Source organism: Mustela lutreola, chromosome 1, assembly GCF_030435805.1.
Source record: "Mustela lutreola isolate mMusLut2 chromosome 1, mMusLut2.pri, whole genome shotgun sequence".
NCBI classification, from domain to species: Eukaryota; Metazoa; Chordata; class Mammalia; order Carnivora; family Mustelidae; genus Mustela; species Mustela lutreola.
The window spans coordinates 240,902,458-240,923,292 of record NC_081290.1 but is presented as its reverse complement, the minus strand read 5'-3'; the positions used below and the strand labels follow the sequence as shown (position 1 = coordinate 240,923,292).

General features: G+C 37.3%; 1 protein-coding gene and 1 pseudogene across 3 annotated transcripts in view; one reads left to right on the top strand and one right to left on the bottom strand.

Annotated features, from left to right (window-relative positions):
• Positions 1 to 6,160: 6,160 nt before the first annotated feature.
• LOC131838312 (tigger transposable element-derived protein 1-like) lies at positions 6,161 to 12,758 on the bottom strand (annotated as a pseudogene).
• RNF141 (ring finger protein 141) overlaps positions 6,443 to 20,835 on the top strand; it is a 37,890-nt gene continuing 23,497 nt past the window's right edge. The window contains exons 1-2 of one of the 3 annotated variants that reach the window (XM_059136015.1): positions 6,443 to 6,590; positions 18,136 to 18,328. In XM_059136015.1, the coding sequence (XP_058991998.1) occupies positions 18,186 to 18,328 (143 nt within the window). In that variant the 5' untranslated portion in view covers positions 6,443 to 6,590; positions 18,136 to 18,185. The other 2 variants (XM_059136023.1, XM_059136033.1) reach the window with 2 other exon arrangements.

Genomic DNA, 20,835 nt, shown 5'->3' with positions numbered 1-20,835 from the left:
TATTTTTTCTATGCAATGAAGTCCATAGTCAAGTGACTTTAAGTAAGGGAGATTATCCTACATAATCTGGATGGGTCTTTTTCATCAGTTGAAAGAATTTAAGAGCAGAACGGAGGGTGTTCAGAAAAATTCTGTGCATAGTGGTTTCAGCTCATGCCCACGAGTTCCATTTCTATCTTGTCTTTCCAACTCTCGAAACTGAATAAGCCAATTCTTTGCAATAAATCTCTTAGTATGTATCTCCTACTTATTCTGTTTCTCTGGTGAACCCCAATACACCCAGTTTCTGCAAGAAGGTATTAGTATGATAAAAAGAGGGGGAGAAGGACTATTCTCAATTAAAAGAAATTTCAACTATAACAATCAAAAAGTAGTGAGAGTACAGGGGCGCCTGAGTGGCTCAGTGGGTTAGGCTGCTGCCTTCGGCTCAGGTCATGATCTCAGGGTCCTGGGATTGAGTCCCGCATCGGGCTCTCTGCTGGGCAGGGAGCCTGCTTCCTTCTCTCTCTCTTTCTCTCTGCCTGCCTCTCTGCCTACTTGTAATCTCTGTCTGTCAAATAAAATAAATAAAATATTTTTTTAAAAATAGTAGTGAGAATACAAATTATTTTTTTAAAGATTTTATTTATCTAATTGACAGACAGAGATCACAAGTAGGCAAGAGAGGCAGGCGGGGAGAGAGGAGGAGGAAGCAGGTTCTCTGAGGAGCAGAGAGTGCAATGTGGGATCATGACCCAAGCCGAAAGCAGAGTCTTTAACCCACTGAGCCACCCAGGTGCCCCAAGAGTACAAATTTATTATCTGTAAAGGACATATTTTAGATAACCTGGGAAATATAATTATGAACTTGCTGCTTCTAGTCCTTGTTTTCCATGTAGCAGAGTGATAAACTGACCCCGGTTTCTGTCTCTGGGAGAAAACTTTGTCATTTCCCATTGGTCTGTCTGTGGCAACAAGGACCCAAAAGACCAAGGTGGATAGCTTCCAGGCTTGGAGTAAGTATTCTCGTTGTTGTTCTTGAACTTTCTGACTTCATTACCCCTGGCCCTGTCAGTATACATTGGCTTGATCTTTCCTTGCATTATACATGATAAAGGTAAGGTTTGAGTTTTGCATTTGCATAAGGAGAAACATGACTTCTTTGTTCTACAGTTATTAGGCCTTCCTGGCTTAGGGAAAAAAACAAACAAAAAAACAGACTTCCAGCTAGAAGATTTTAAAGGAGAGAGGCAGCCGACTGATAGTATTACAACACTGATGTGACAGCTAGGGAAGAGAATGTTAACTTGTCTCCAAGCCAAAAAAGGTTGTCAGAGAAGTAGATTCCTCTGATTTCAGTAAGGCAGAAAGTGTTCAAAGGAAAAGCAAGTAAGGACAGAGGAGTTGTTGGCAGGAGAATGGGAATTCCTGAGGTCAAACTGAGGTAGCTAAGGGAGAGAGGAAGCTAGTTTGGAGTGAGTGAAGATGAGGTATGCCAAAGCAGAGTGAACTATAAAGAGTTGCAGAGATCAGTGACCGTAGGCCATAGCAATAAAGGATTGTGGGGGAGAGTGTTAGGAGGTGGTTTGAAATGACACGGTAATAATGGGAATAGGCAGTATATAGAATGACTCTCCTCAAGATCCAGGTAGATCTTTGAGGCAATGGGATGGTAAAATCATCCATTTAAAGTAACTTCCCAAACACTGGGTTCCATTTTCTTGATATGTTCTGGCCTAATACTGAACACCAGCACCTTTATGGTATAGACTTAATAAAGACAATGTTTTAAGTTGCTTGGTTTGGCAGCAAGATACAGGATGGACTGAATAAATATGTTTCAGAATAAGTTGATTGGCTAAGATGTTGTGATACTAATCTATCTATCAGATACCAAGGAACTTATATTGAGATGGTAATATGGAATGGGTTAAGCGCAATAGTAGAAATATAATGAAGTAAATAAAACTTGTGGTTCTGAAATCAGATAGTGGATTTGAATCTCTGCTCTACCATCTATGAGCTACATGAACTTGGGCAATTTATTTAACCTTTGTAGGACTGTTTTCTATAAAATTGAGATGATATTGATATCTTTTAGGGCTATTGTGAGGCTTATGTGAGATAATACATATAGAATACTTTTGGTACCTGGTACACACTAAGAACTAAAAAAAAAAAAAAAAAAAAAGGATAAAAAAATAAAACTAGAAGAAATTATAAAGAAAGTACAGAACAGCATGACAGAATGCTTTAGGAGACAGAAAGAAATCTCTTCATAAGTTTTAGCCTGGGAGACCAGAAGGTATACTGAAGCTCCTTTGATAAGGAGGTTGTTGAATTCAGGTGCCCATTACTGTAGTTATTCATTCCTCTGGGAGATACTCTATATAAATACAGAAATACAGGATTAGAACACTGATGAAGGATAACAACAGGCAATGTTGATTAGGAAATTATCTGAATACAGATGATAATTGAAGTTATGAGTGCCTGAGTTCCTCAAATTTTCAAAAATAAAAGCAGAAAACTGAGGACAAAGCTTGAGAAGAAACAACCAGAAAAGACATAAAAACCTTAAAAGGGGGTTACCTGACTGGTTCAGTGGGTTAAGCCTCTGCCTCGGACTCAGGTCATGATCTCAGGGTCCTGGGATAAAGCCCCGCATTGGGCTCTCTGCTCAGCAGGGAGACTGCTTCCCCCTGCCTCTCTGCCTGCCTCTTTGCCTACTTCTGATCGATCTCTCTCTCTCTGTCAAATAAATAAGATCTTTTAAAAAATAATAAATTTTTTAAAAAGCTCAAAATGCATCATCCTAGAATATGATGAAGCTCTAATCTTAATTACAGGTAGCCAGTTGTTCCTCTGTATTCTACACTAATATAATTAAAAGCAGTAATGTATTGAGGAAAAGCACTACACTAGTGGCCAGGAAATCTGGATTCTAATCCAGTTTAGTTAATTTGCTCTGTGTTCCTTAGGTGAATCACTTGTCATCTTTGGAGCTCAATTTCCTCATCTACAAAGGAAGATTGTTGGACTAAATGATGTATTAGTTCTTTTAACTTCATGATTTTTATGAATAAATATAGGAAGTTTAAAATGTTTATAATCCAAAATCACTCAGGGCCTTCCTCATATTTTCTCACGATCCTGTCACAGGTGTTTAATAACCTTACAAAAAGCAGGAAGCATTCAACATATTTTCCTAGAAAAAGAGTTTCAAAAGTCTCTCAGATTTTCCTGGTCTTCACTACAGGGCTGTGTTTACTACAATTTTATTGAAGCCTCTATATTTTTTTTAAAGGTTTTGTTTATTTATTTGACAGAGAAAGAGCACAAGCAGAGGGAGCAGCAGGCAGAGGAAGAGAGAGCAGCAGGCAGAGGGAGAGGGAGAAGCAGGCTTCCCACTGAGCAGAGGGCCTCATGCAGGACTCTATCCCAGAATCCTGGGATCATGATCTGAGCCGAAGGCAGCCACTTAGCCAACTGAACCAGCCAGGCATCCTGAAGCCTCTGTATTTTAATGGATAAATACCTGTGTAAAATATGAAAATATGAATACATATTACAAATTATAAGATTTATTGCAAAAGGATCCACTCCTCTTATAAAAGAATTAACTTAGTGGTTTCTTCTTCCATAACTCTTGCTATTCATATTTACAGTTCCCTACAAACACTTTCCTATACCTTTTTTATATGTAGGAAAAATAAAGGTTTCCTTAGCTTGCTACAAAATGACTTTGTAATTCCTATCTCAGAATTTCTAATCTCTTCTATTACAATGTTTAAGATAATCCTTATTACTCTCTTAAGGTTTTATTATTTTAGTTAAATCATTATGCTTTGGCAAATTCAGGGGGAAAAGCTCTTATGATGAGAAGAAATTATCTAGAGATGTTGATAATAATACTAATTTTAAAATATATTAATCTTGTAATCTCTCCTATAGTGCAATCTTCACTATACTCTCTATGAAATATAAAAAGGACTACTTGAATTTTAAAGCAATGCAGGGATATTCTGACTCCCAGGCTCAGATTAGGCTGGAACATAAAGCCTTTTAAACTTTAAATGGGCTGTTTTTCCCTCCCAAATTTATGAGGTATAATTTGCATATAATAAACTGCATATGATAAAAATATACAATCTGAGAAGTTCTGACATATGTATTCATCTGTGAAACCATCACTACAATCAAGAAAATTAACATGTCCATTGTTACAAAATGTTTCCCCTTTGTGATTCCGCCCTCCCTCCCATCCCAACACCTCATTTTTCATCCCTCCCATCCCACTGATCTCCTTTTATCACTATAAATTGGATTTTTCTAGAATTTTAAATCAAAGGAATCCCACAGTTTGTATTATTCTTTTTTGCCTGGCTTCTTTCACTCAGAAATCTATTCTGAGTCTATCATTTGTTCATTCCTTCTTATTGTCAAGTAGTATTCCATTGTATAGATATACCACAGTTTGTTTCCATTCACCAGTTGATGGGTATTTGGGTTGTTTCTAGTTTGGACCTATCACAAATAATGCTGAAATGAGTATTTATAGTCTTTGTGGGTAAATACCTAGGAGTGGAATGGCTTTATCGTATGGTAGGTGTTATGTTTATTTTAGCTTTTAAAGAAATGGCCAAATTTCCACTTTAAGAAATGGTCTGACTTTCCAAAAATAGTTATATGATTTTATATTCTTAAAATGCAGTATATAAAAATTCCAATTGTTCCACATCCTTGTCAACAATTTGTATGATCAGCCTTTTTAATTTTAGCCATTCTGTGACCAGGGTGCATGGTGATACTTCATGGTACTTCTACTTTGCATTTCCCTGATGACTAATGATGTTAAGCATCTTCTCATGTGTTTGTCATCAATATATCTTCATCAATGAGGTGTCTTTTTTAAAAAAAAAGATTTTATTTATCTATTTACAGACAGAAATCACAAGTAGGCAGAGAAGCAGGTGGGGCGGGGTGGCGGGAGCAGGCTTCTCGCCAAGCAGACAGCCCAATGTGGGGTTCGATCCCAGAACCCCAAGACCATAACCTGAGCCGAAAGCAGAGGCTTCAACCCACTAAACCATCCAGGTGCCCCGATGAAGTGTCTTGTTTAAATTTGATGGCCAATTTTAAAATTTTGGTTCTTTGCTTACTGACTTATAATTACAAGTTCTTTGTATATTCTGATAGAAGTCATCAAATATATGCCTTGCAAATACCTTCTCCCACTCCATGGCTTGCCTTTTTACTCATGTTTTGAAAAGAAGTTTTAATTCTGATAAAGTAAAATTTGTTAATTTCTCCCTTCTACGATTTATGCTTTTTGTGCCATATTTAAGAAATCTTTGCCAAATCCAAAGTAACTGTGTTTTTTTTCTTATACTGTTGTCTATGAGTTTAGAATTTGGAGAATTTAATTGATATTCCTGTTTCTTCAACTGTAAAATGAAGGTATTAATAATACCTACCTCATAGGATTGCTATGAGGTTTAAACTAATACCTTTAAAGTACTTAGAATAGGTCTTGTTCTAATGATCAATAAATATTATCCATTATTAGAGGGCAGGATTAATTCTTCACAGGATAAATCTACAAATGACTGAAGGACGGGTGCCCAAACATTAAGAATTATAAATAGTTTAAATTAGTTGCTAAGTAGCTTAATTTAGTTTAATCTACCTTAAGTAGTTTAAATCTGAGTTTAAGTCCTTGCTCTGCTGTTTACTGGCTATGTAACTTTGAGCAAACTACTTAAACAAGAGCAATGCCTGGAAGGTGACCTAGTATATAGTGTGTGGCCCACAACACACTGTGTGTGTGTGTGTGTGTGTGTGTGTGTGTGTGTGTACACACACATACTATACATGTTTAACAGACAGCGACAGTATCACCAGCATGTGTTCATAACAATCGCTGCCACCTATGAGATGCCATCTGTGAGATGGGGACCCTGTGCTAATTACTTCCCATACAGTCTTCTACTGTATAAATTGGATTTTCTGGAATTTTAATTTTTTCTAGTCTTCTACGCTTCCTAACTGCAGCTAGGTGAGTATAACCAGCCCACTCCGGGTCAAGTAACAAGATTACCTTTGTGTAGCTACGACCAGTGGGAGGTTGGAGGCCTAATAAGGCGGGGTTTGGACTCCAACCCCGGACCAAACCCGGGATTTACAGTGCGGCCTTTGTCAACAGCTGGGCCCTCGACAGCTGCTGGGGAGATGTCTCCAGGAGAGGCGGCAGCCGGCCAGGCCAGAGGCAAGTCCACCTCACAGGGCCGCGCCTCAAGGAGCCTGCCAGGCGAGGCTTCACCCGCCCCCTCCTGGGCCGCCACCCTCCCCACTCAGACGGCCTCAGGGAGCTCGGGGGTCGAAGGTTCTCAGACAAAGCCGCACGAGAGAGCGGGAGCCAAGGACTGTCGGGAGAGGTTGGCCACCGTTTCCAGGCAACACGCTGGGGGGGGGGGGGCGGGGGCAGAGCTGCTGCGTCACTGAGGTGCGACCGGGTCGCTGGCCAAGGGGGAGTCGCCGCCGCCTGCGGGTCTGAGCGGCGGGCTGAGGCGGAGCTGCCACTGCCGGAAGCGCGATGCCTTGAACCTGGGGTGAGCTGCCCAGAGCCGTCCTTTCGCCATTTCCCTTCCTTGTTGCTCCAAGACCCTAGGGCTGGGAAGAGAGACACCCGCCGGTCCTCTGCTGCCGGGAGGCGCTTCACTGGGGAAACAGGCCTGGCCCCGCCACCCTTCCTAGGCCTCGGCTTAGGGCGCAGCGCTGGTTTGGGAGGCCCTTCCGTGGACGCTATGTCCCCAACCAGTTTCCAGTGACCGGGGCTGCAGATGTCTTGTCCGGTAGGAAGGGTGATTCTGGGGAACCAGGAGAGAGTGTGTCCTCCTCGAGCCGGGAACCGCTTTTGAATATTGCCGCCGGCGCAGTCAGTGGGCCAGCGGACGTAGCTGTTGGTTAAAAGTGCAGGTGCGCTTGCGGAGGGGCACAGGCGGCTAGGATGGCCAGAGGGTGGCGGGTGTACTTAGCAAACACACCGATGCTGCGGAAACCTGTGTGCCCCTGCCGCACTCGACACCCCAGATTAGAAACCCTTGCCTCGGGCGATAGCTCAGAAATGGCCAGGTGGGTCTGCGGAGCCGGTCCCCGGTTGCTAAATTACCTTACACTGCCCGTCCTCCCAAAGGGCTTGCCTGATCGAACCGGCTACCTTGGCCCGATAGGAGACAAAAAGTTATCTTGCTAATAATTGTAGTAACTATTCTTAGAAAGGAAGCCTTCTGTGTTAGCGTTTGCAGTGATTTATTCTTTTATGTGTATTGTGTTACCAAATGTGGATTTACTGCTGTTACTCAAATTTATCCCTAGCCCTTTTATTAAATTACAGTCTACGTTCATATTCCAGCCCTGTCCTATTTCATGTTGCCAAATGATTTAGTTCTTTCCTCTGGTATATTTATAAAGCTGCCTTAACACTTACTGTGGTTTGTAAGTCTTAGATCTTCTGCATAAAGTTATTTTTCTGCTCTTGTCTGTCCATTCAGAATTTCACCTGGGCTATGAGGTGCCATGGATCAACAATCCTAAATAAGTAACCTCTATACTGAAGTCACTCCTAAGAAATGATGCTTTCTGAATTGAAAACTCAAAAGTAGTATGGATTTTTGTTCTTCCCTTTTATTCTCCCTGACTGTGGTTTCTAAGTGGTTTCCTCCAGAATATGATCCTAGGTTTCAAAATGTGTTCTTTGTCATTTGGTGTAAGTGAACTGTGTAAACTGATCCTGATCCTTCTTACTTCATGTCTAAACACTTAACACCCTTCTGTTCCCCTTCTCCCAAAAAGGCAGGGGAGGTCCAGAGAAAGTTCTTACAAGTCTAGCTAGTGTGTTTTTCTAAATATGAAATGTATTTAGCAAGCACAGCAATGCTATCAAAAATCCATAGTCTTAATCTCAAGTACTCTCTTTTGGTAGTTTTTCTTTCTTTAATTTTTTTTTTTTCTTAAGATCTTTGAGGGGCACCTGGGTGTCTCAGTGGGTTAAGCCTCTGCCTTTGGCTTGGGTCATGATCTCGGGGTCCTGGGATGGAGCCCTTCATCGGGCTCTCTGCTCAGCGGGGAGACTGTTTCCCCCTCTCTCTGCCTGCCTCTCTGCCTACTTGTGATCTCTCTCTCTCACACAAACATAAATAAAAATAAAATCTTAAAAAAAAAAATCTTTGAGCCCAGAACAAGTATTCCAGCTCCTATAGTAACTGGTCTAATTGTTTCCTTATGAACCTGTTAATAGCTGCTATTAATTTCTTGTCTTGCAGACCAGCTAATATCTGGTTACAGATCTAGAATTTGATTAAGCAGTGAGTAGTAAAATAAATAGTACCCTTAAGGATCTAGTTTTTAGAACTTAGTTTTTACCACTGATGTTAAAGCTAACTTAACAATGAATGTAGTTGATGATTATTTCAATTATAAATATCATTTTTGTGAGTAAAGAAGTAGATACAAAAATTCATGGAGAACAGGTTTCAGAGAGGTTTTCTAAATACTACAATACTTTGTCATCTAGTCATTTTACTGTACTTTCAGGCTTCTTAGCTTTGCTTTAATCCTTTTTATGAATGGATATGGTTTAAACATTCATGGAGCTTTTTGCTTTGTTTCATTTTTTTGTTTTGCCAGTTACCCATGATGTGATTTTTATATCTTTGTAATGAATATTTGAACTACAACAATTCATTTGTTAGAAAAAGAAGTGATTAAGTGTATTTTACCACCCACTAGAGAATGTGGCATTTTTGGAATTCTTGATATTCTTATGAGTTTCAAAATAACATTTATTCTTTACTTAGAAAATCCTTCAATCCTGGTTTTTTGAAAGCACATTACAGGCATACCTTGGAGATATTGCAGGTTCAGTAACAGACCACCACAGTAAAGCAAATATTGCAGTAGAGCGAGTCAAATGAATTTTTTGGTTTCCCACTGCATATAAAACTTACGTTTATGCTATACTATAGTCTATTAAGTGCAACAGCATTATGTCTAAAAAAAAAAAAAAGTATATGCCTTAATTTAAAAAATACTTTATTGCTAAAAAATGCTAACCATCATCTGAGCTTCCAGCTAGTGATAATTTTTTTTTTTTTTTTTTTTTTTTTTTTTGCTGGTGGAAGGTATTACGTCAGTGTTGATGGTGGTTGATTGGTCAAGGTGATGGTTGAAGGTTGGAATGGCTATGGCTATTTCTTAAACTAAGAAATAGTTTATTTCTTAAACTAAGACAGTAATGAAGTTTGCTCATTGATTGACTCTTGTTTTCATGAATGATTTCTCTCTAGCTTGTAATGTTATCAAAATTGGAGTCAGTTTTCAAATTGATTTCTCAAATCCTACCATTGCTTTACCAACTAAGTTTATGTAATATTCTAAATCCTTTGTTTTCATTTAAACAGTCTTCACAACATCTTCGCCAGAAACAGATTCTATCTCAGGAAACCATTTTCTTTGCTCACCCATGAGAAGCAACTCCTCATCCATTGAAGTTTTGTCGTGAGATTGCAGCAGTTCAGTCACATCTTCAGGCTCTGCTTCTAATTCTTGTTCTCTTGCTCTTTCCACCACATCTGCATTATCTCCTCCACTAAAGGCTTGAACCCCTCAAAATCATCCCTGACCTTTAGAATCAACTTTTTTTTTTTTTTTTTTTTTTTTTTTTTTTTGACAGAGATCACAAGTAGGCAGAGAGGCAGGCAGAGAGAGAGGAGGAAGCAGGCTCTCTGCTGAGCAGGGACCCTGAGATCATGACCTGAGCCGAAGGCAGTGGCTTAACCCACTGAGCCACCCAGGCGCCCCTAGAATCAACTTCTTGCAAACTGCTGTTCACACTGATACTTTTATCTCTTCTACATATCATGAATGTTCTTAATGGCATCTAGACTGGTGAATCATTTCCAGAAGGTTTTCATTTGACTTTGCCCAGATCCATCAGAGGAATTGCTGTCTTGTGGTGTCTTGTCTTATAGCCTCACAAAATGTTAACAAATAAGACTTGAAATTACTAATTGATCCATGAGCTATAGAATGGATGTTATGTCAGCAGGCATGAAAACAATATTAATCTCACTGTACATCTCCATCAGAGCTCTTGGGTGACCAGGTGCTTTGTTAGTGAGCAATAATAATTTGAAAGGAATCTTTTTTTCTGAGCAGTACCTCTCTAAAGTGGGCTTAAAATATTCAGTAAGGCATATTGTAAACAGATGTGCTGCCATCCAGACTTTATTGTTCCATTTTTAGAGCATAGGCAGAGTAGATTGAGCATAATTCTTAAGGGCTTTAGGATGACTGAAAAGGTAAATGAGCACTGGCTTCAATTTAAAGTCACCAACTACAGAGGTTCCTGGATGGCTCAGTTGGTTAACCATCTGCCTTCCACTCAGATCATGATACCAGAGTCCTGGGATTGACCTTCTCCCTCTCCCTCTGCCAGCTGCACCTTCTTGTACTCTTTCTCTCTCAAATAAATAAATAAAATCTTAAAAAAGTAAATAAAGTCACTAACTGCACTAGCCCCTAATAAGAGAGTCAGCCTGTCCTTTGAAGCTTTGAAGCCAGGCATTGACTTCTCCTTTCTAGCTATGAAAGTCCTAGCTGACATCTTCTTCCAGGAGAAGGCTGTCTCATCTACCCTGGATGTCTGTTTAGTGCCGCCACCTTCATGACTTATCTGAGATCTTCTGGATAACTCCCTGCAACTTCTGTATCAGCATTTGCTGCTTTATCTTGCACTTTAATGTTACAGAGATGACATCTTTCCTTAAACTTCACAAACCAACTTCTGCTAACTTCAGACTTTTCTTCTGCAGCTTCCTCACCACACACAGCCTTCTTTGTAGAATTGAAGGGGGTTAGGCTCTGGATTAGGCTCTGGCTTAAGGGAATGGTGTGGCTGGTTCGATCCTCCATCTAGACCACTTAAACTTTCTCTTATCAGCATTGAGGCTGTTTCACTTTCTTATCGTTTGTGTTTTCCCTGGAGTAGCACTTTTAATTTCTTTCAAGAACATTTCTTTTGCATTCATAACTTGGTTAACTAGTACAAGAGGCCTAGCTTTTGGCCTATTTCAGCTTTTGGCATGCCTTCTTTGCTAAGCTTAATCAGTTCTAGCTTTTGACTTAAAGTGAGACAAGTGACTCTTCTTTCACTTAAACACTTAGAAGCTGTTGTAGGGTTATTAACTGGCCTAATTTCAATATTGTTGTGTCTCGGGGAATAGGGAGGCTAATGTACAAGGAAAGAGATGGGGGAACAGCTAGTCTGTAGAGCAGTCTGGATATACATAACATTTATCAATTGAGTTTGCTATCTCATATGGGTGCAGTTCATGGCACCCAAAAACAGTCACATTAGTAACTTCAAAGATCCCTGATCACAGATTATTATAACAAATATAATAATAATGAAAAAATTGGAAATACTGCAAGAATTACTAAAATGTTACAAGAAATGAAGTGAGCAAATGCTTTTGCTCCAAATAGATTTGCCCAATGCAGGGTTGCCACACACCTTTAATTTTAGGGTGGGGAGTAAGAGGCAATATTTGTGAAACACAGTAAAGCCATGTGCAGTAAAGCAAGGTGTGCTTTTATATCCTGCCAGAAAGTACAAAATTATAGGTGGCATAGTAGTATGAGACCTGCTAGTTCTTTGAATCTTTTTACTGGAGATTAATCTTTTGCTGAATTCTATGTCAGTAATTGGCAAATTATATTCCTATTCTGTATAGCATGATCTGCTGCATGATCTAGAGGTAATTATTTGATAATATCAAATAATGAATATTTCTCAACTTATATACATGTTAATTTAGTGATATATTTTTTCAATTTTATATTTTTCTTATATTTTTAAAATTTCAACTTCTCTCCAACTGATTAATAGATGAATGAACAAATTAGCAAGTCAAAAGAATACTAAGTGAACAATAATAAAAAACTGTCAACAATATTTATTGTATCTGTTCATAAACATTTATTGTATGTTTATGTATCTACCAGAAGAGAGAACACAGCTTCTGTCCTCAGGAAGCCCACAGAGAGGGATGGTCAAGTGACCTAACTGATGATATGTGCTCTTTTATAAAAGAATGTGCCGAGTCACCAAAGAGGGGCACTGAAAAACCTGTGGCGGGTGGCTAGAGGGTGGCCACAACAGACTGTTTTTGTGAACATGCCCCCTTGGTTTGTTTTTATAATGCATATAGATCACAGAGCCATATTTTTATGCTAGTGATACATATTAAAATTAATCATTATCATTATTGTATGGTATTCAAAATGAATTGTAAATCCAGACCCTGTCCACTGAAGCAGGTTAAGAACCATTGCCCAGGCTCTCTTAGTGTCTAAATAGTGTCACCTTTTAATCAAAGGAGTTAGTGATTAGGTTTCCCAGATACCAACTGCAATTACAGGATAAAAAGTTAATATGCTGCCTCAGATTTTAAACCTTATTCAAAGTTAGACCATCAGATCAAAACAATGCAGAAACAAAGGAATCATTTTCTAACTCAATAAATAAGTGACCGTGGCTTCTTTTTAAATATCTGTCTGGTAGGCACATTGGTTAAATTATTACATGTTTTCTTAAATATTAAGATCATGTATTTCAAAAGTTTAATTTTTTTCTTTGTTAAGTGTGTAGGTGTAATTTAAAATTTTCAGTCTAGTTAGTTAGAATTTTTTACAGCATCTGGATTGGATTCGTACATGAAAGCTGGAGAGAATTTAAGTTTCACTTTGGGAATGAAATACTAGGTTAGAAGTCACCTACTCTATTTCTCACCCAAGCAAAAATCTTCTCTAAAACTTTCTTATTAGATGAACTTCTAATCTTTAAACACCTCCACACTTCCAATGAAAACAAACTGACATACAAGAGGGCCCTTAATACCTTTGGATAATTGTGGATGATAGGAACTTTTTATTTGACCTGAATTTGCCTAATTCATACTTGCCATTCTTTTCACTGTAACTATATAAAATAAATCTTTCTTCCTCTTCTACATGAAATATCTCCAAATGTTAGAACAAACCTGTTGGTTGTTACTGAATTATTATCTAGAATAAGTCACTTTTTTTCCCCTTTTCTAGATCCATAGCATCTTGTATACTCTTCCAGTTATGTTAAAATGATTAATGTCCTTTAAAAATGTAACTGCCTGGGGTGGCCCAGTCGGCCAACTCTTTATTTCAGCTCAGGTCATGATCTCAGGTTTGTGAGATCAAGCCCTGCATCAGGCTGTGGACTGGGCATGGAACCTGCTTAAGATTTCCCTCCTCGGGGCGCCTGGGTGGCTCAGTGTGTTAAGCCGCTGCCTTCGGCTCAGGTCATGATCTCAGGGTCCTGGGATTGAGTCCCGCATCAGGCTCTCTGCTCAGCAGGGAGCCTGCTTCCTTCTCTCTCTCTCTCTCTCTGCCTGCCTCTCAGTGTACTTGTAATTTCTCTCTGTCAAATAAATAAATAAAATCTTAAAAAAAAAAAAAAAAAAAAAGATTTCCCTCCTCTTTGGTCCCTCCCTCACCTGCCCCTGCCTTAGAAATAAATAAATAATTTAACTGTCTAGAGCTGATTACAGTACTTCACTGTAGTAGACCCATTACAGAGCACAATAGGACTAGGGTCTTGATCTGGACATCTGCTTCTAGCAAAAGTTTAGGGCTATTTTAACATCATCTTGTCCTTATTTTACTGCTGACTTATTTTAACTGAAACCTTCAGACTTTATATTTTAATTGCTTTTAAGCACATGTTATCTGTGTGTTTTTGTGCAGTTGACTTTTCAAAACATTCAGGGTTTAACTTTTAGTCATATATGACACAACTTATTCCATTTCAGAAAATCATTATCAGTTTCAATCTTGATCCTAGGACTCAGTGGACACTATTCATTCAGACCAATTTTAGCCATCTACTTTGATGGACAGGCTTGCAGGCTTGTTTCAGGTCGTCAGTATAAAGGTAAACCATCTCTTGGTACCAGTCTCCCTCTCTCTCTGCTTTAGTCACTCTAGCCCTTTTTATTAACTCTCAGGCACCATGCTCCTTCATACATTAGACTTCTGCCTATAACCTCTGCCTAAAATGTCCTTTCCTCTCCCTGCTTTTGCCCCTCTTTGGCCAACTGATCTCAAGTAAAATGTTTACTTAAGGATTTCCCTGACAAAACACTAAGTCAGACCTCCCTTTTATAGGCTTTTGTAGCACCCTGTACTTGTTTGGCTTAGCTTTTTTCATCTTATAATGTATTTATTGGTGTGATTGTTGTCTCTTCCCTGCTTTATCATATGTTCCATGATGGCAAGAACCGTGTTTGTTTGTTTGTTTTTTCTCACTATTGTATCTCCATGGCCTTAAAAAGGCCATTTACCAACACCAGTTTACAACCCCAACTCCTAATGATGTTTTAACACATTTTATACATTTATATTTTATACATTTGAAATTAGAACAAGAAAAATAATGACAAAATGTACATGTATATGTGTGGTATATGTCAGTGTGAAGTTACTGCCTTCTTGGGAAAGACTTATTTTAACATTCTTCTACTTTCCAAATTATAAATGGTTCTTTTTAAGTTTTTTGTTAAGTTTTGGGGTATTTTGTCTATTTTTGGAAATTGTCTTTACTGAGAATAAAAATAAATGTGTAAACCATGGGACTTTGGTATTTTACTAGACTATGAAACCAGAAATTAATGTTGAATACCCTAGAGACCATCTCTAAACTAAGATCTTTCTCTTTGGATACAGTTACTATGAATCCACTTGGCTATATTTAAAATACATAATTTCGCCTTCAGAGATTTTTTTGGTGACATGGGTCTTCCTCAATGACTTCCTTTCATTTAACTCTGTAATGTAATATTTATTGTTGCCAAGTAGGTTCAGATTCAAAACAGTAATTGTTGGGTTTTCTTTTTTAGGTATAATTTTACTTTTCCTTTATTTAATGTGACTGAAAGAATAAATCTCAAGAACAGTAACTTAAATTTTAATACCAAAAGCAAATTTACATATTTATGGTTATTGAAAACTCTTATTGTAAATGGTTTTATATTTTAGAGTTAAACACATTTCATAAATATGTATAAAAATATAAATATAAATAAATAAAATATATAAATAAATAAATTTTATTTACTTATTGTAACTAAATAAAATATAAATAAAAATATAAATCAATAAAATATGAATAGGTATTAAAAAGAGTTAGACCTTTATTATTTTTTAATTAAATAATAACAGATTTCCTGGTAAACTTTTCCTATAAAATTGTTACTATTTAACCAGCTTTATATGAGCATTAATTTGTGTGCAATAAAAATGATAGTTTTTGGTGAGTAGATAAAATGGAATTTCTTGGGGAGGGGAATCAGATAATTTTAATTGTAATTCTTTTTTCTTCTCTTTTTAAAAATATTTATTTATTTATTTTAGAGAGATAATGCACGTGCGAACATGCAGGGGCGGGGGCAGAGGGAGAGAGAATCTCAAGCAGAGTCCCTGCTGGGGAGCAGGGCTGATCTCACCACTCTGAGAAAATGACCCCAACTGAAATCAAAAGTCGCAGCTCAATCAACTGAGCCACCCAAGCACTCCTTTTTTCATCTTCTAACTTTATATTACAAAAAAACCCTATCAGCTATGTGACTTTGTTATTTTAACCTCTCTGAGCTTATTTCCTTAACTATCCTGTTTCTTCATCTATGAAATGGTAATTATGGGGATTTAAATGACTGTTCATGAATACATGTAAAGTGCTTAGAAGATTGTCTCTTCAGAAGATCCGCAATGGGAGTGATCAAAAGTATTAGCTTTTACTATTAGTAGTAGTATTTGTGATGAACAGGGATTTTCATATTAAGTTACAGAATAAGTCAGCATAAACAAAAGTACTAAACTTTATTTTCTATTTTAACCATATTCTCAATACTTAATATTCTGATAAATCATTATTTACCAAAGGAAAAAACTTTGTGGAATAAACACATTCAGTTCTTCTCTAGCCACAATTCATAGACTTACATCTTTCAAGACTTTAGTTGTTCAATAAATGTTTTGTGATTACTTTTTTAAGTTAATTCAACAACTTATTGATCTATATTGATAGTAGATTATTAAAGTAGTAATCTAGCCTTTTAACTAGAATATCACCTTCATACTTAGAAAACAAATTTTATAAACTCAAAGTTTAAAACACCTGGAAAAGTTGAAAAGCAAAAATGCGGTCTTTTTTTCTATCCTAACAGAAAATGGGAGGTGGTTAAATTACCTAATATTTTAGGGGCACCTGGGTGGCTCAGTGGTTTAAGCCTCTGCCTTCGGCTCGGGTCATGATCTCAGGGTCATGGGATTGAGCCCCGAATCGGGCTCTCTGCTCGGTGGGGAGCCTGCTTCCCACACTCTCTCTCTGCCTGCCTTTCTTCCTGCCTGTGATCTTTGTCTGTCAAATAAATAAATAAAATCTTAAATAAATAAATAAATAAATTACCTAATCTTTTAATTTTCTTTGGTTTTCAAACCAAAAACCTGTTTAATTTTATATATTTTACAATCAAAAGTAAGCTGCACATTTACAAATAAAGTAATTCAACAATAAATGTTATCTGGCTGATGTAATTATATATGATTATATATCTTCATATATCATAGTGGTCAAGAATATGAACAGTATATCCTATGACCCAGCAATTGCACTATTGGGTATTTACCCCAAAGATACAAAAGTAGTGATCTGAAAGGGCATGTGCACCCCAATGTTTATAGCAGCATTGTCCACAATAGCCAAACTATGGAAAGAGCCTAGAGGTCCATCAACAGATGAATGGATAAAGAAGATGTGGTATATATACACAATGAAATACTATGCAGCCATCAAAAGAAATGAAGTCTTGCCATTTGCAATGATGTGGATGAAACTAGAGGGTATTATGCTGAGCAAAATAAGTCAGTTAGAGAAAGACAGTTATAATCTCACAGATATGAGGAATTTGAGAAACAAGACAGAGGATCATAGAGGAAGGGAGGGAGAAATGAAACAAGATGGGACCAGCAAGGGAGACAAATCATAAGAGGCTCTGAACCTCAGGAAACAAACTGAGGGTTGCTGGAGTGGAGGAGCGTGGGAGGGGTTGGGTGTCTGGGCGATGGACATTGGGGTGGGTATGTGCTGTGGTGAGGGCTGATGAATCACCTGTACTTCTGAAACAAATAATACATTATATGTTAATTTAAAAATATATATATGCATTTTAAAATAAATAAATATATATATACATACATACATATATATAGTCATTTAGGGACACCTGGGTGGCTCAGTCCAATAAGCGTCTGCCTTCTGCTCAGGTCATAATATGATCCTTGGATCAAGCCCCAGAGGGAGGCCTGGGGCGAGGTGGGGGTGGAGGGGGTTTCTGGAGGTGATCTCTTTAAAACAACAGTGGCTATGAGGTTAGACCTAGGGCACCTGCTTTCAGAGCTGCCTCTCCCTTTATCCCCAGGAGGCAGGAAGTCCCCGTGCCTGCAGATATCTGAAGATACCTCCTTTATGCTTTTCTTGGAGTGGGGAAAGAGCTTCCCCCCCTGAAGCCAGTTCCCCTGCCAATGCAAGATGCTCCCTTGTCTGGGTGGGAGTTCCTGCTGTGCCACTTCCTCTCTGCAGCTCTGGGTGGGTTTCCTACACTCTACACCCAGTTCTCCACATTTAGAGGGATAGCATCTACCTCTCAATGTGGCTGCGAGGGCTGCCTGATACACGGCAAGTGTTCAATAAACACTGGTTGTGGTCATTAGTGTTCAAGCCAAAAAAAAAAAAAGAGAAGCCTGTTTCTCCTTCTCCCGCTACAGTCCCCCTGCTTGTGCTTGTACTCTCTCTCTTTCTCTGTCAACAAGTAAATAAAATTTGTTTTAAAAATCATTAAAAAATAAAAATATAGTCATTTAAATAAATCCCACCTTAGACACATTTAAGTCTACCGAACTCTCACTTAAAGGTATTCCTAGTTTTTCTTATTTTCTTGAAGTGATGAGTATATTGCTGTTTTTATAGTGTATATAAAAGTAACTTTTGTATATATTTGACAGATAACTATGTGAAGCAACATTGTTTCTGGATTTCAAGACATCCTTTCATCATGGGACAGCAATTTTCAGATCAGACACAGTTGGTTCTTAACAAGTTACCAGAAAAAGTAGCAAAACATGTCATATTGGTTCGAGAAAGTGGCTCCTTAACTTATGAAGAATTTCTTGGGAGAGTAGCAGAACTTAATGATATGTAAGGCTTGCTCTTTTTCATTTTATTTTTTCTACCTGACATGCCCCACATGCTATTACTGTGTAAGAGGTAACCAGAAATATTGATTGGTAAGACTGAATGGTTCAGTAGCAACAGGCAATTATATATTGAGTACCTACTGTAAGACCTGCTATGTGGCTATTTTAAAACATATATAGGATCAATGAACAAAACAAACTTCAAAACCCTTTTAAACACAGGCTTATAAATTGGTTCTTATTTGAAAGCACTAAAGGTATGCAAAATAGAAGAGAATAAGCTAATTAGCCACTCTAGAAAAAGCTTCCAGGTATAGTCAAAGGGCACTCAGGTTTCTATACATCAGCCAATTCATCTAGTTAATAAATCTTCTGTGTTTGTTCACTGAGCATTATTTTTGCCAGAGAAACACATAAGTAGTAATAATTCATTTGTCACCACCAAGGAATAAGGTATTTTTAATTAATATTTTCTAATTAGCTATACCATCTTCAAATCTCTTTAACACTTAAAGAGATTTTAACACTTTTAGAAGGCAGAGAAATTTAAATTCCATCTTAGAATTTAAATTTCTCTGCCTTCTAAAAGTACGTATCTAATAGAACTGTGCCTTTTCTTTGTGAATTTTTCCTTTATTATATCAGTTTTTATACTGATCTCTATAGAAGCTATTAAAATAGAATCTACTGTTACTATCCAGTCATGAAGAATAAAGAATGTCTTAAAAGCTAGTTATCTTAGAAGATAGTTTCTTTTAGAAACATCAGATTTCCTCTGAAACTAATAATACATTAATGTTAATTAATTGAATTTAAATTTTTTTAAAAAGAATTTTAAAAATAAAAAGAAACAGTAGATATCATTCATTTAAAAAAAAAAAGGAGAAAGAAAGAAATCCTGTATGGATATATGGATGGATCCTGTATGAATATACATATAAATTCCTAGAAAATGAACTGTTAAGTATACACACTAAGTTTCTGGGAAATTGGTGAAAAGGGAGGCAGGAAAGGGAGATTGTACATTTTACTGTGTATAATTATGTATTGTCTGATCTTTTATAACAAAAATATAGTCATAAAACTCTGGCATTTTATTTATTTATTAAATTATCCAAATGGTAATATTTGAGGCATTACTTCTGGGACCATATTCTTAAGGAGTAAAAATGGATTAAGAATTTAATAGTATCGTGAATGGAATGCTTTTTTAAGTTTATTGTTTTGATTCTGATGAAGAGTAGTCAATGACATTTGCCATCCCTTTAGAGTTTTGGAACTTATCTACGTAAACCATCTGTTCTTTAAATTTTTGCCTTTTGGCTTTAAATGCCAGGTAAGTATGTCATGTAAAAGGATACACAAGGTAAGCTTACTGTGTAGTACAAAAATGACGGTAAAGAATATCTTCCTTTTATTTATTTAGCATAGGACCTTGACTGGATTTAGTTCTTAAAACTGATTTCCATGGGTCATATTTGGGCATTTCAACAAGGGCAGTGCTGCCTGAGAATTATAAAGCTAAATCTATACAGAAAAAGCATGGCTTAAAAAAAAAAAAAGAAAAAGAAAAAGCATGGCTTGATAGCTAGAAATAGCTGGGTACTGGCGCAGATAAATTACTTCCACTGGCAGACTTTGCTACCTAGGGCTAGTTGCTTCATTGTCAGTGGCCTCTAGTTAGCTGTACATCGTTTAGTTCAAAGGTGATATCGCCACTGGTGCTCAAAGAGAAATGTGACTAATGATAAAAGGGAGCCACAATACTTAAGTATATATTTGATCTAATTTAAATTGGCATTAATAAGAAGATACTGAATCATCTTCTAAAAGTTATATTTTTATGCTAGAATCCTATGGCTCTCTAAATTAAAATTACTCTGCTAGAGGAAAACAGCAAAGCTATATTTAAGGTGTCTCAAAATCATTTGTTTTGATCCAGTCCCAAATTGTAAAAAAAAAATTTCAGAGTGGTGTGTGTTGTTTAAATTAGGACTCAACCAAGAGTAAGATTTTTTCACACTTTATACATCTAAGGCAATAGTCAAAATGTAGGTAAGTGAAACTAGCTAAATTTCTTCTTTAAGTACCTGATTCCTTGGACATGTTTTTTCTAGATGTCTTTGTTAAACATTTAAAAAGCCGTTGAGAGAGGCACCTGGGTGGCTCAGTTGGTTGAGCAACTGCCTATGGCTCAGGTTGTGATCCTGGAGTCCTGGGATCGAGTCCCACATTGGCCTCCTGCTCAATAGGGAGTCTCCTTCTCCCTCTGACCCTACCTGGTGTCATGCTGTCTTTCTCATTCTCTCTCTTTCAAATAAGTAAAATCTTAAATAATAATAATTAATAATAAATAAAGTAAAAATCATTAAGAAAGGGCATAAAAAGATTTGTAAATATCCTGTCAGCTATGCTGTTGATGTTAAAAACTTAGTTGTATGTTTATAATCAAAACATTTCCATCCCAGTGTTTAAGAATCTACTATGATCATTATTGTTATCTGTCTC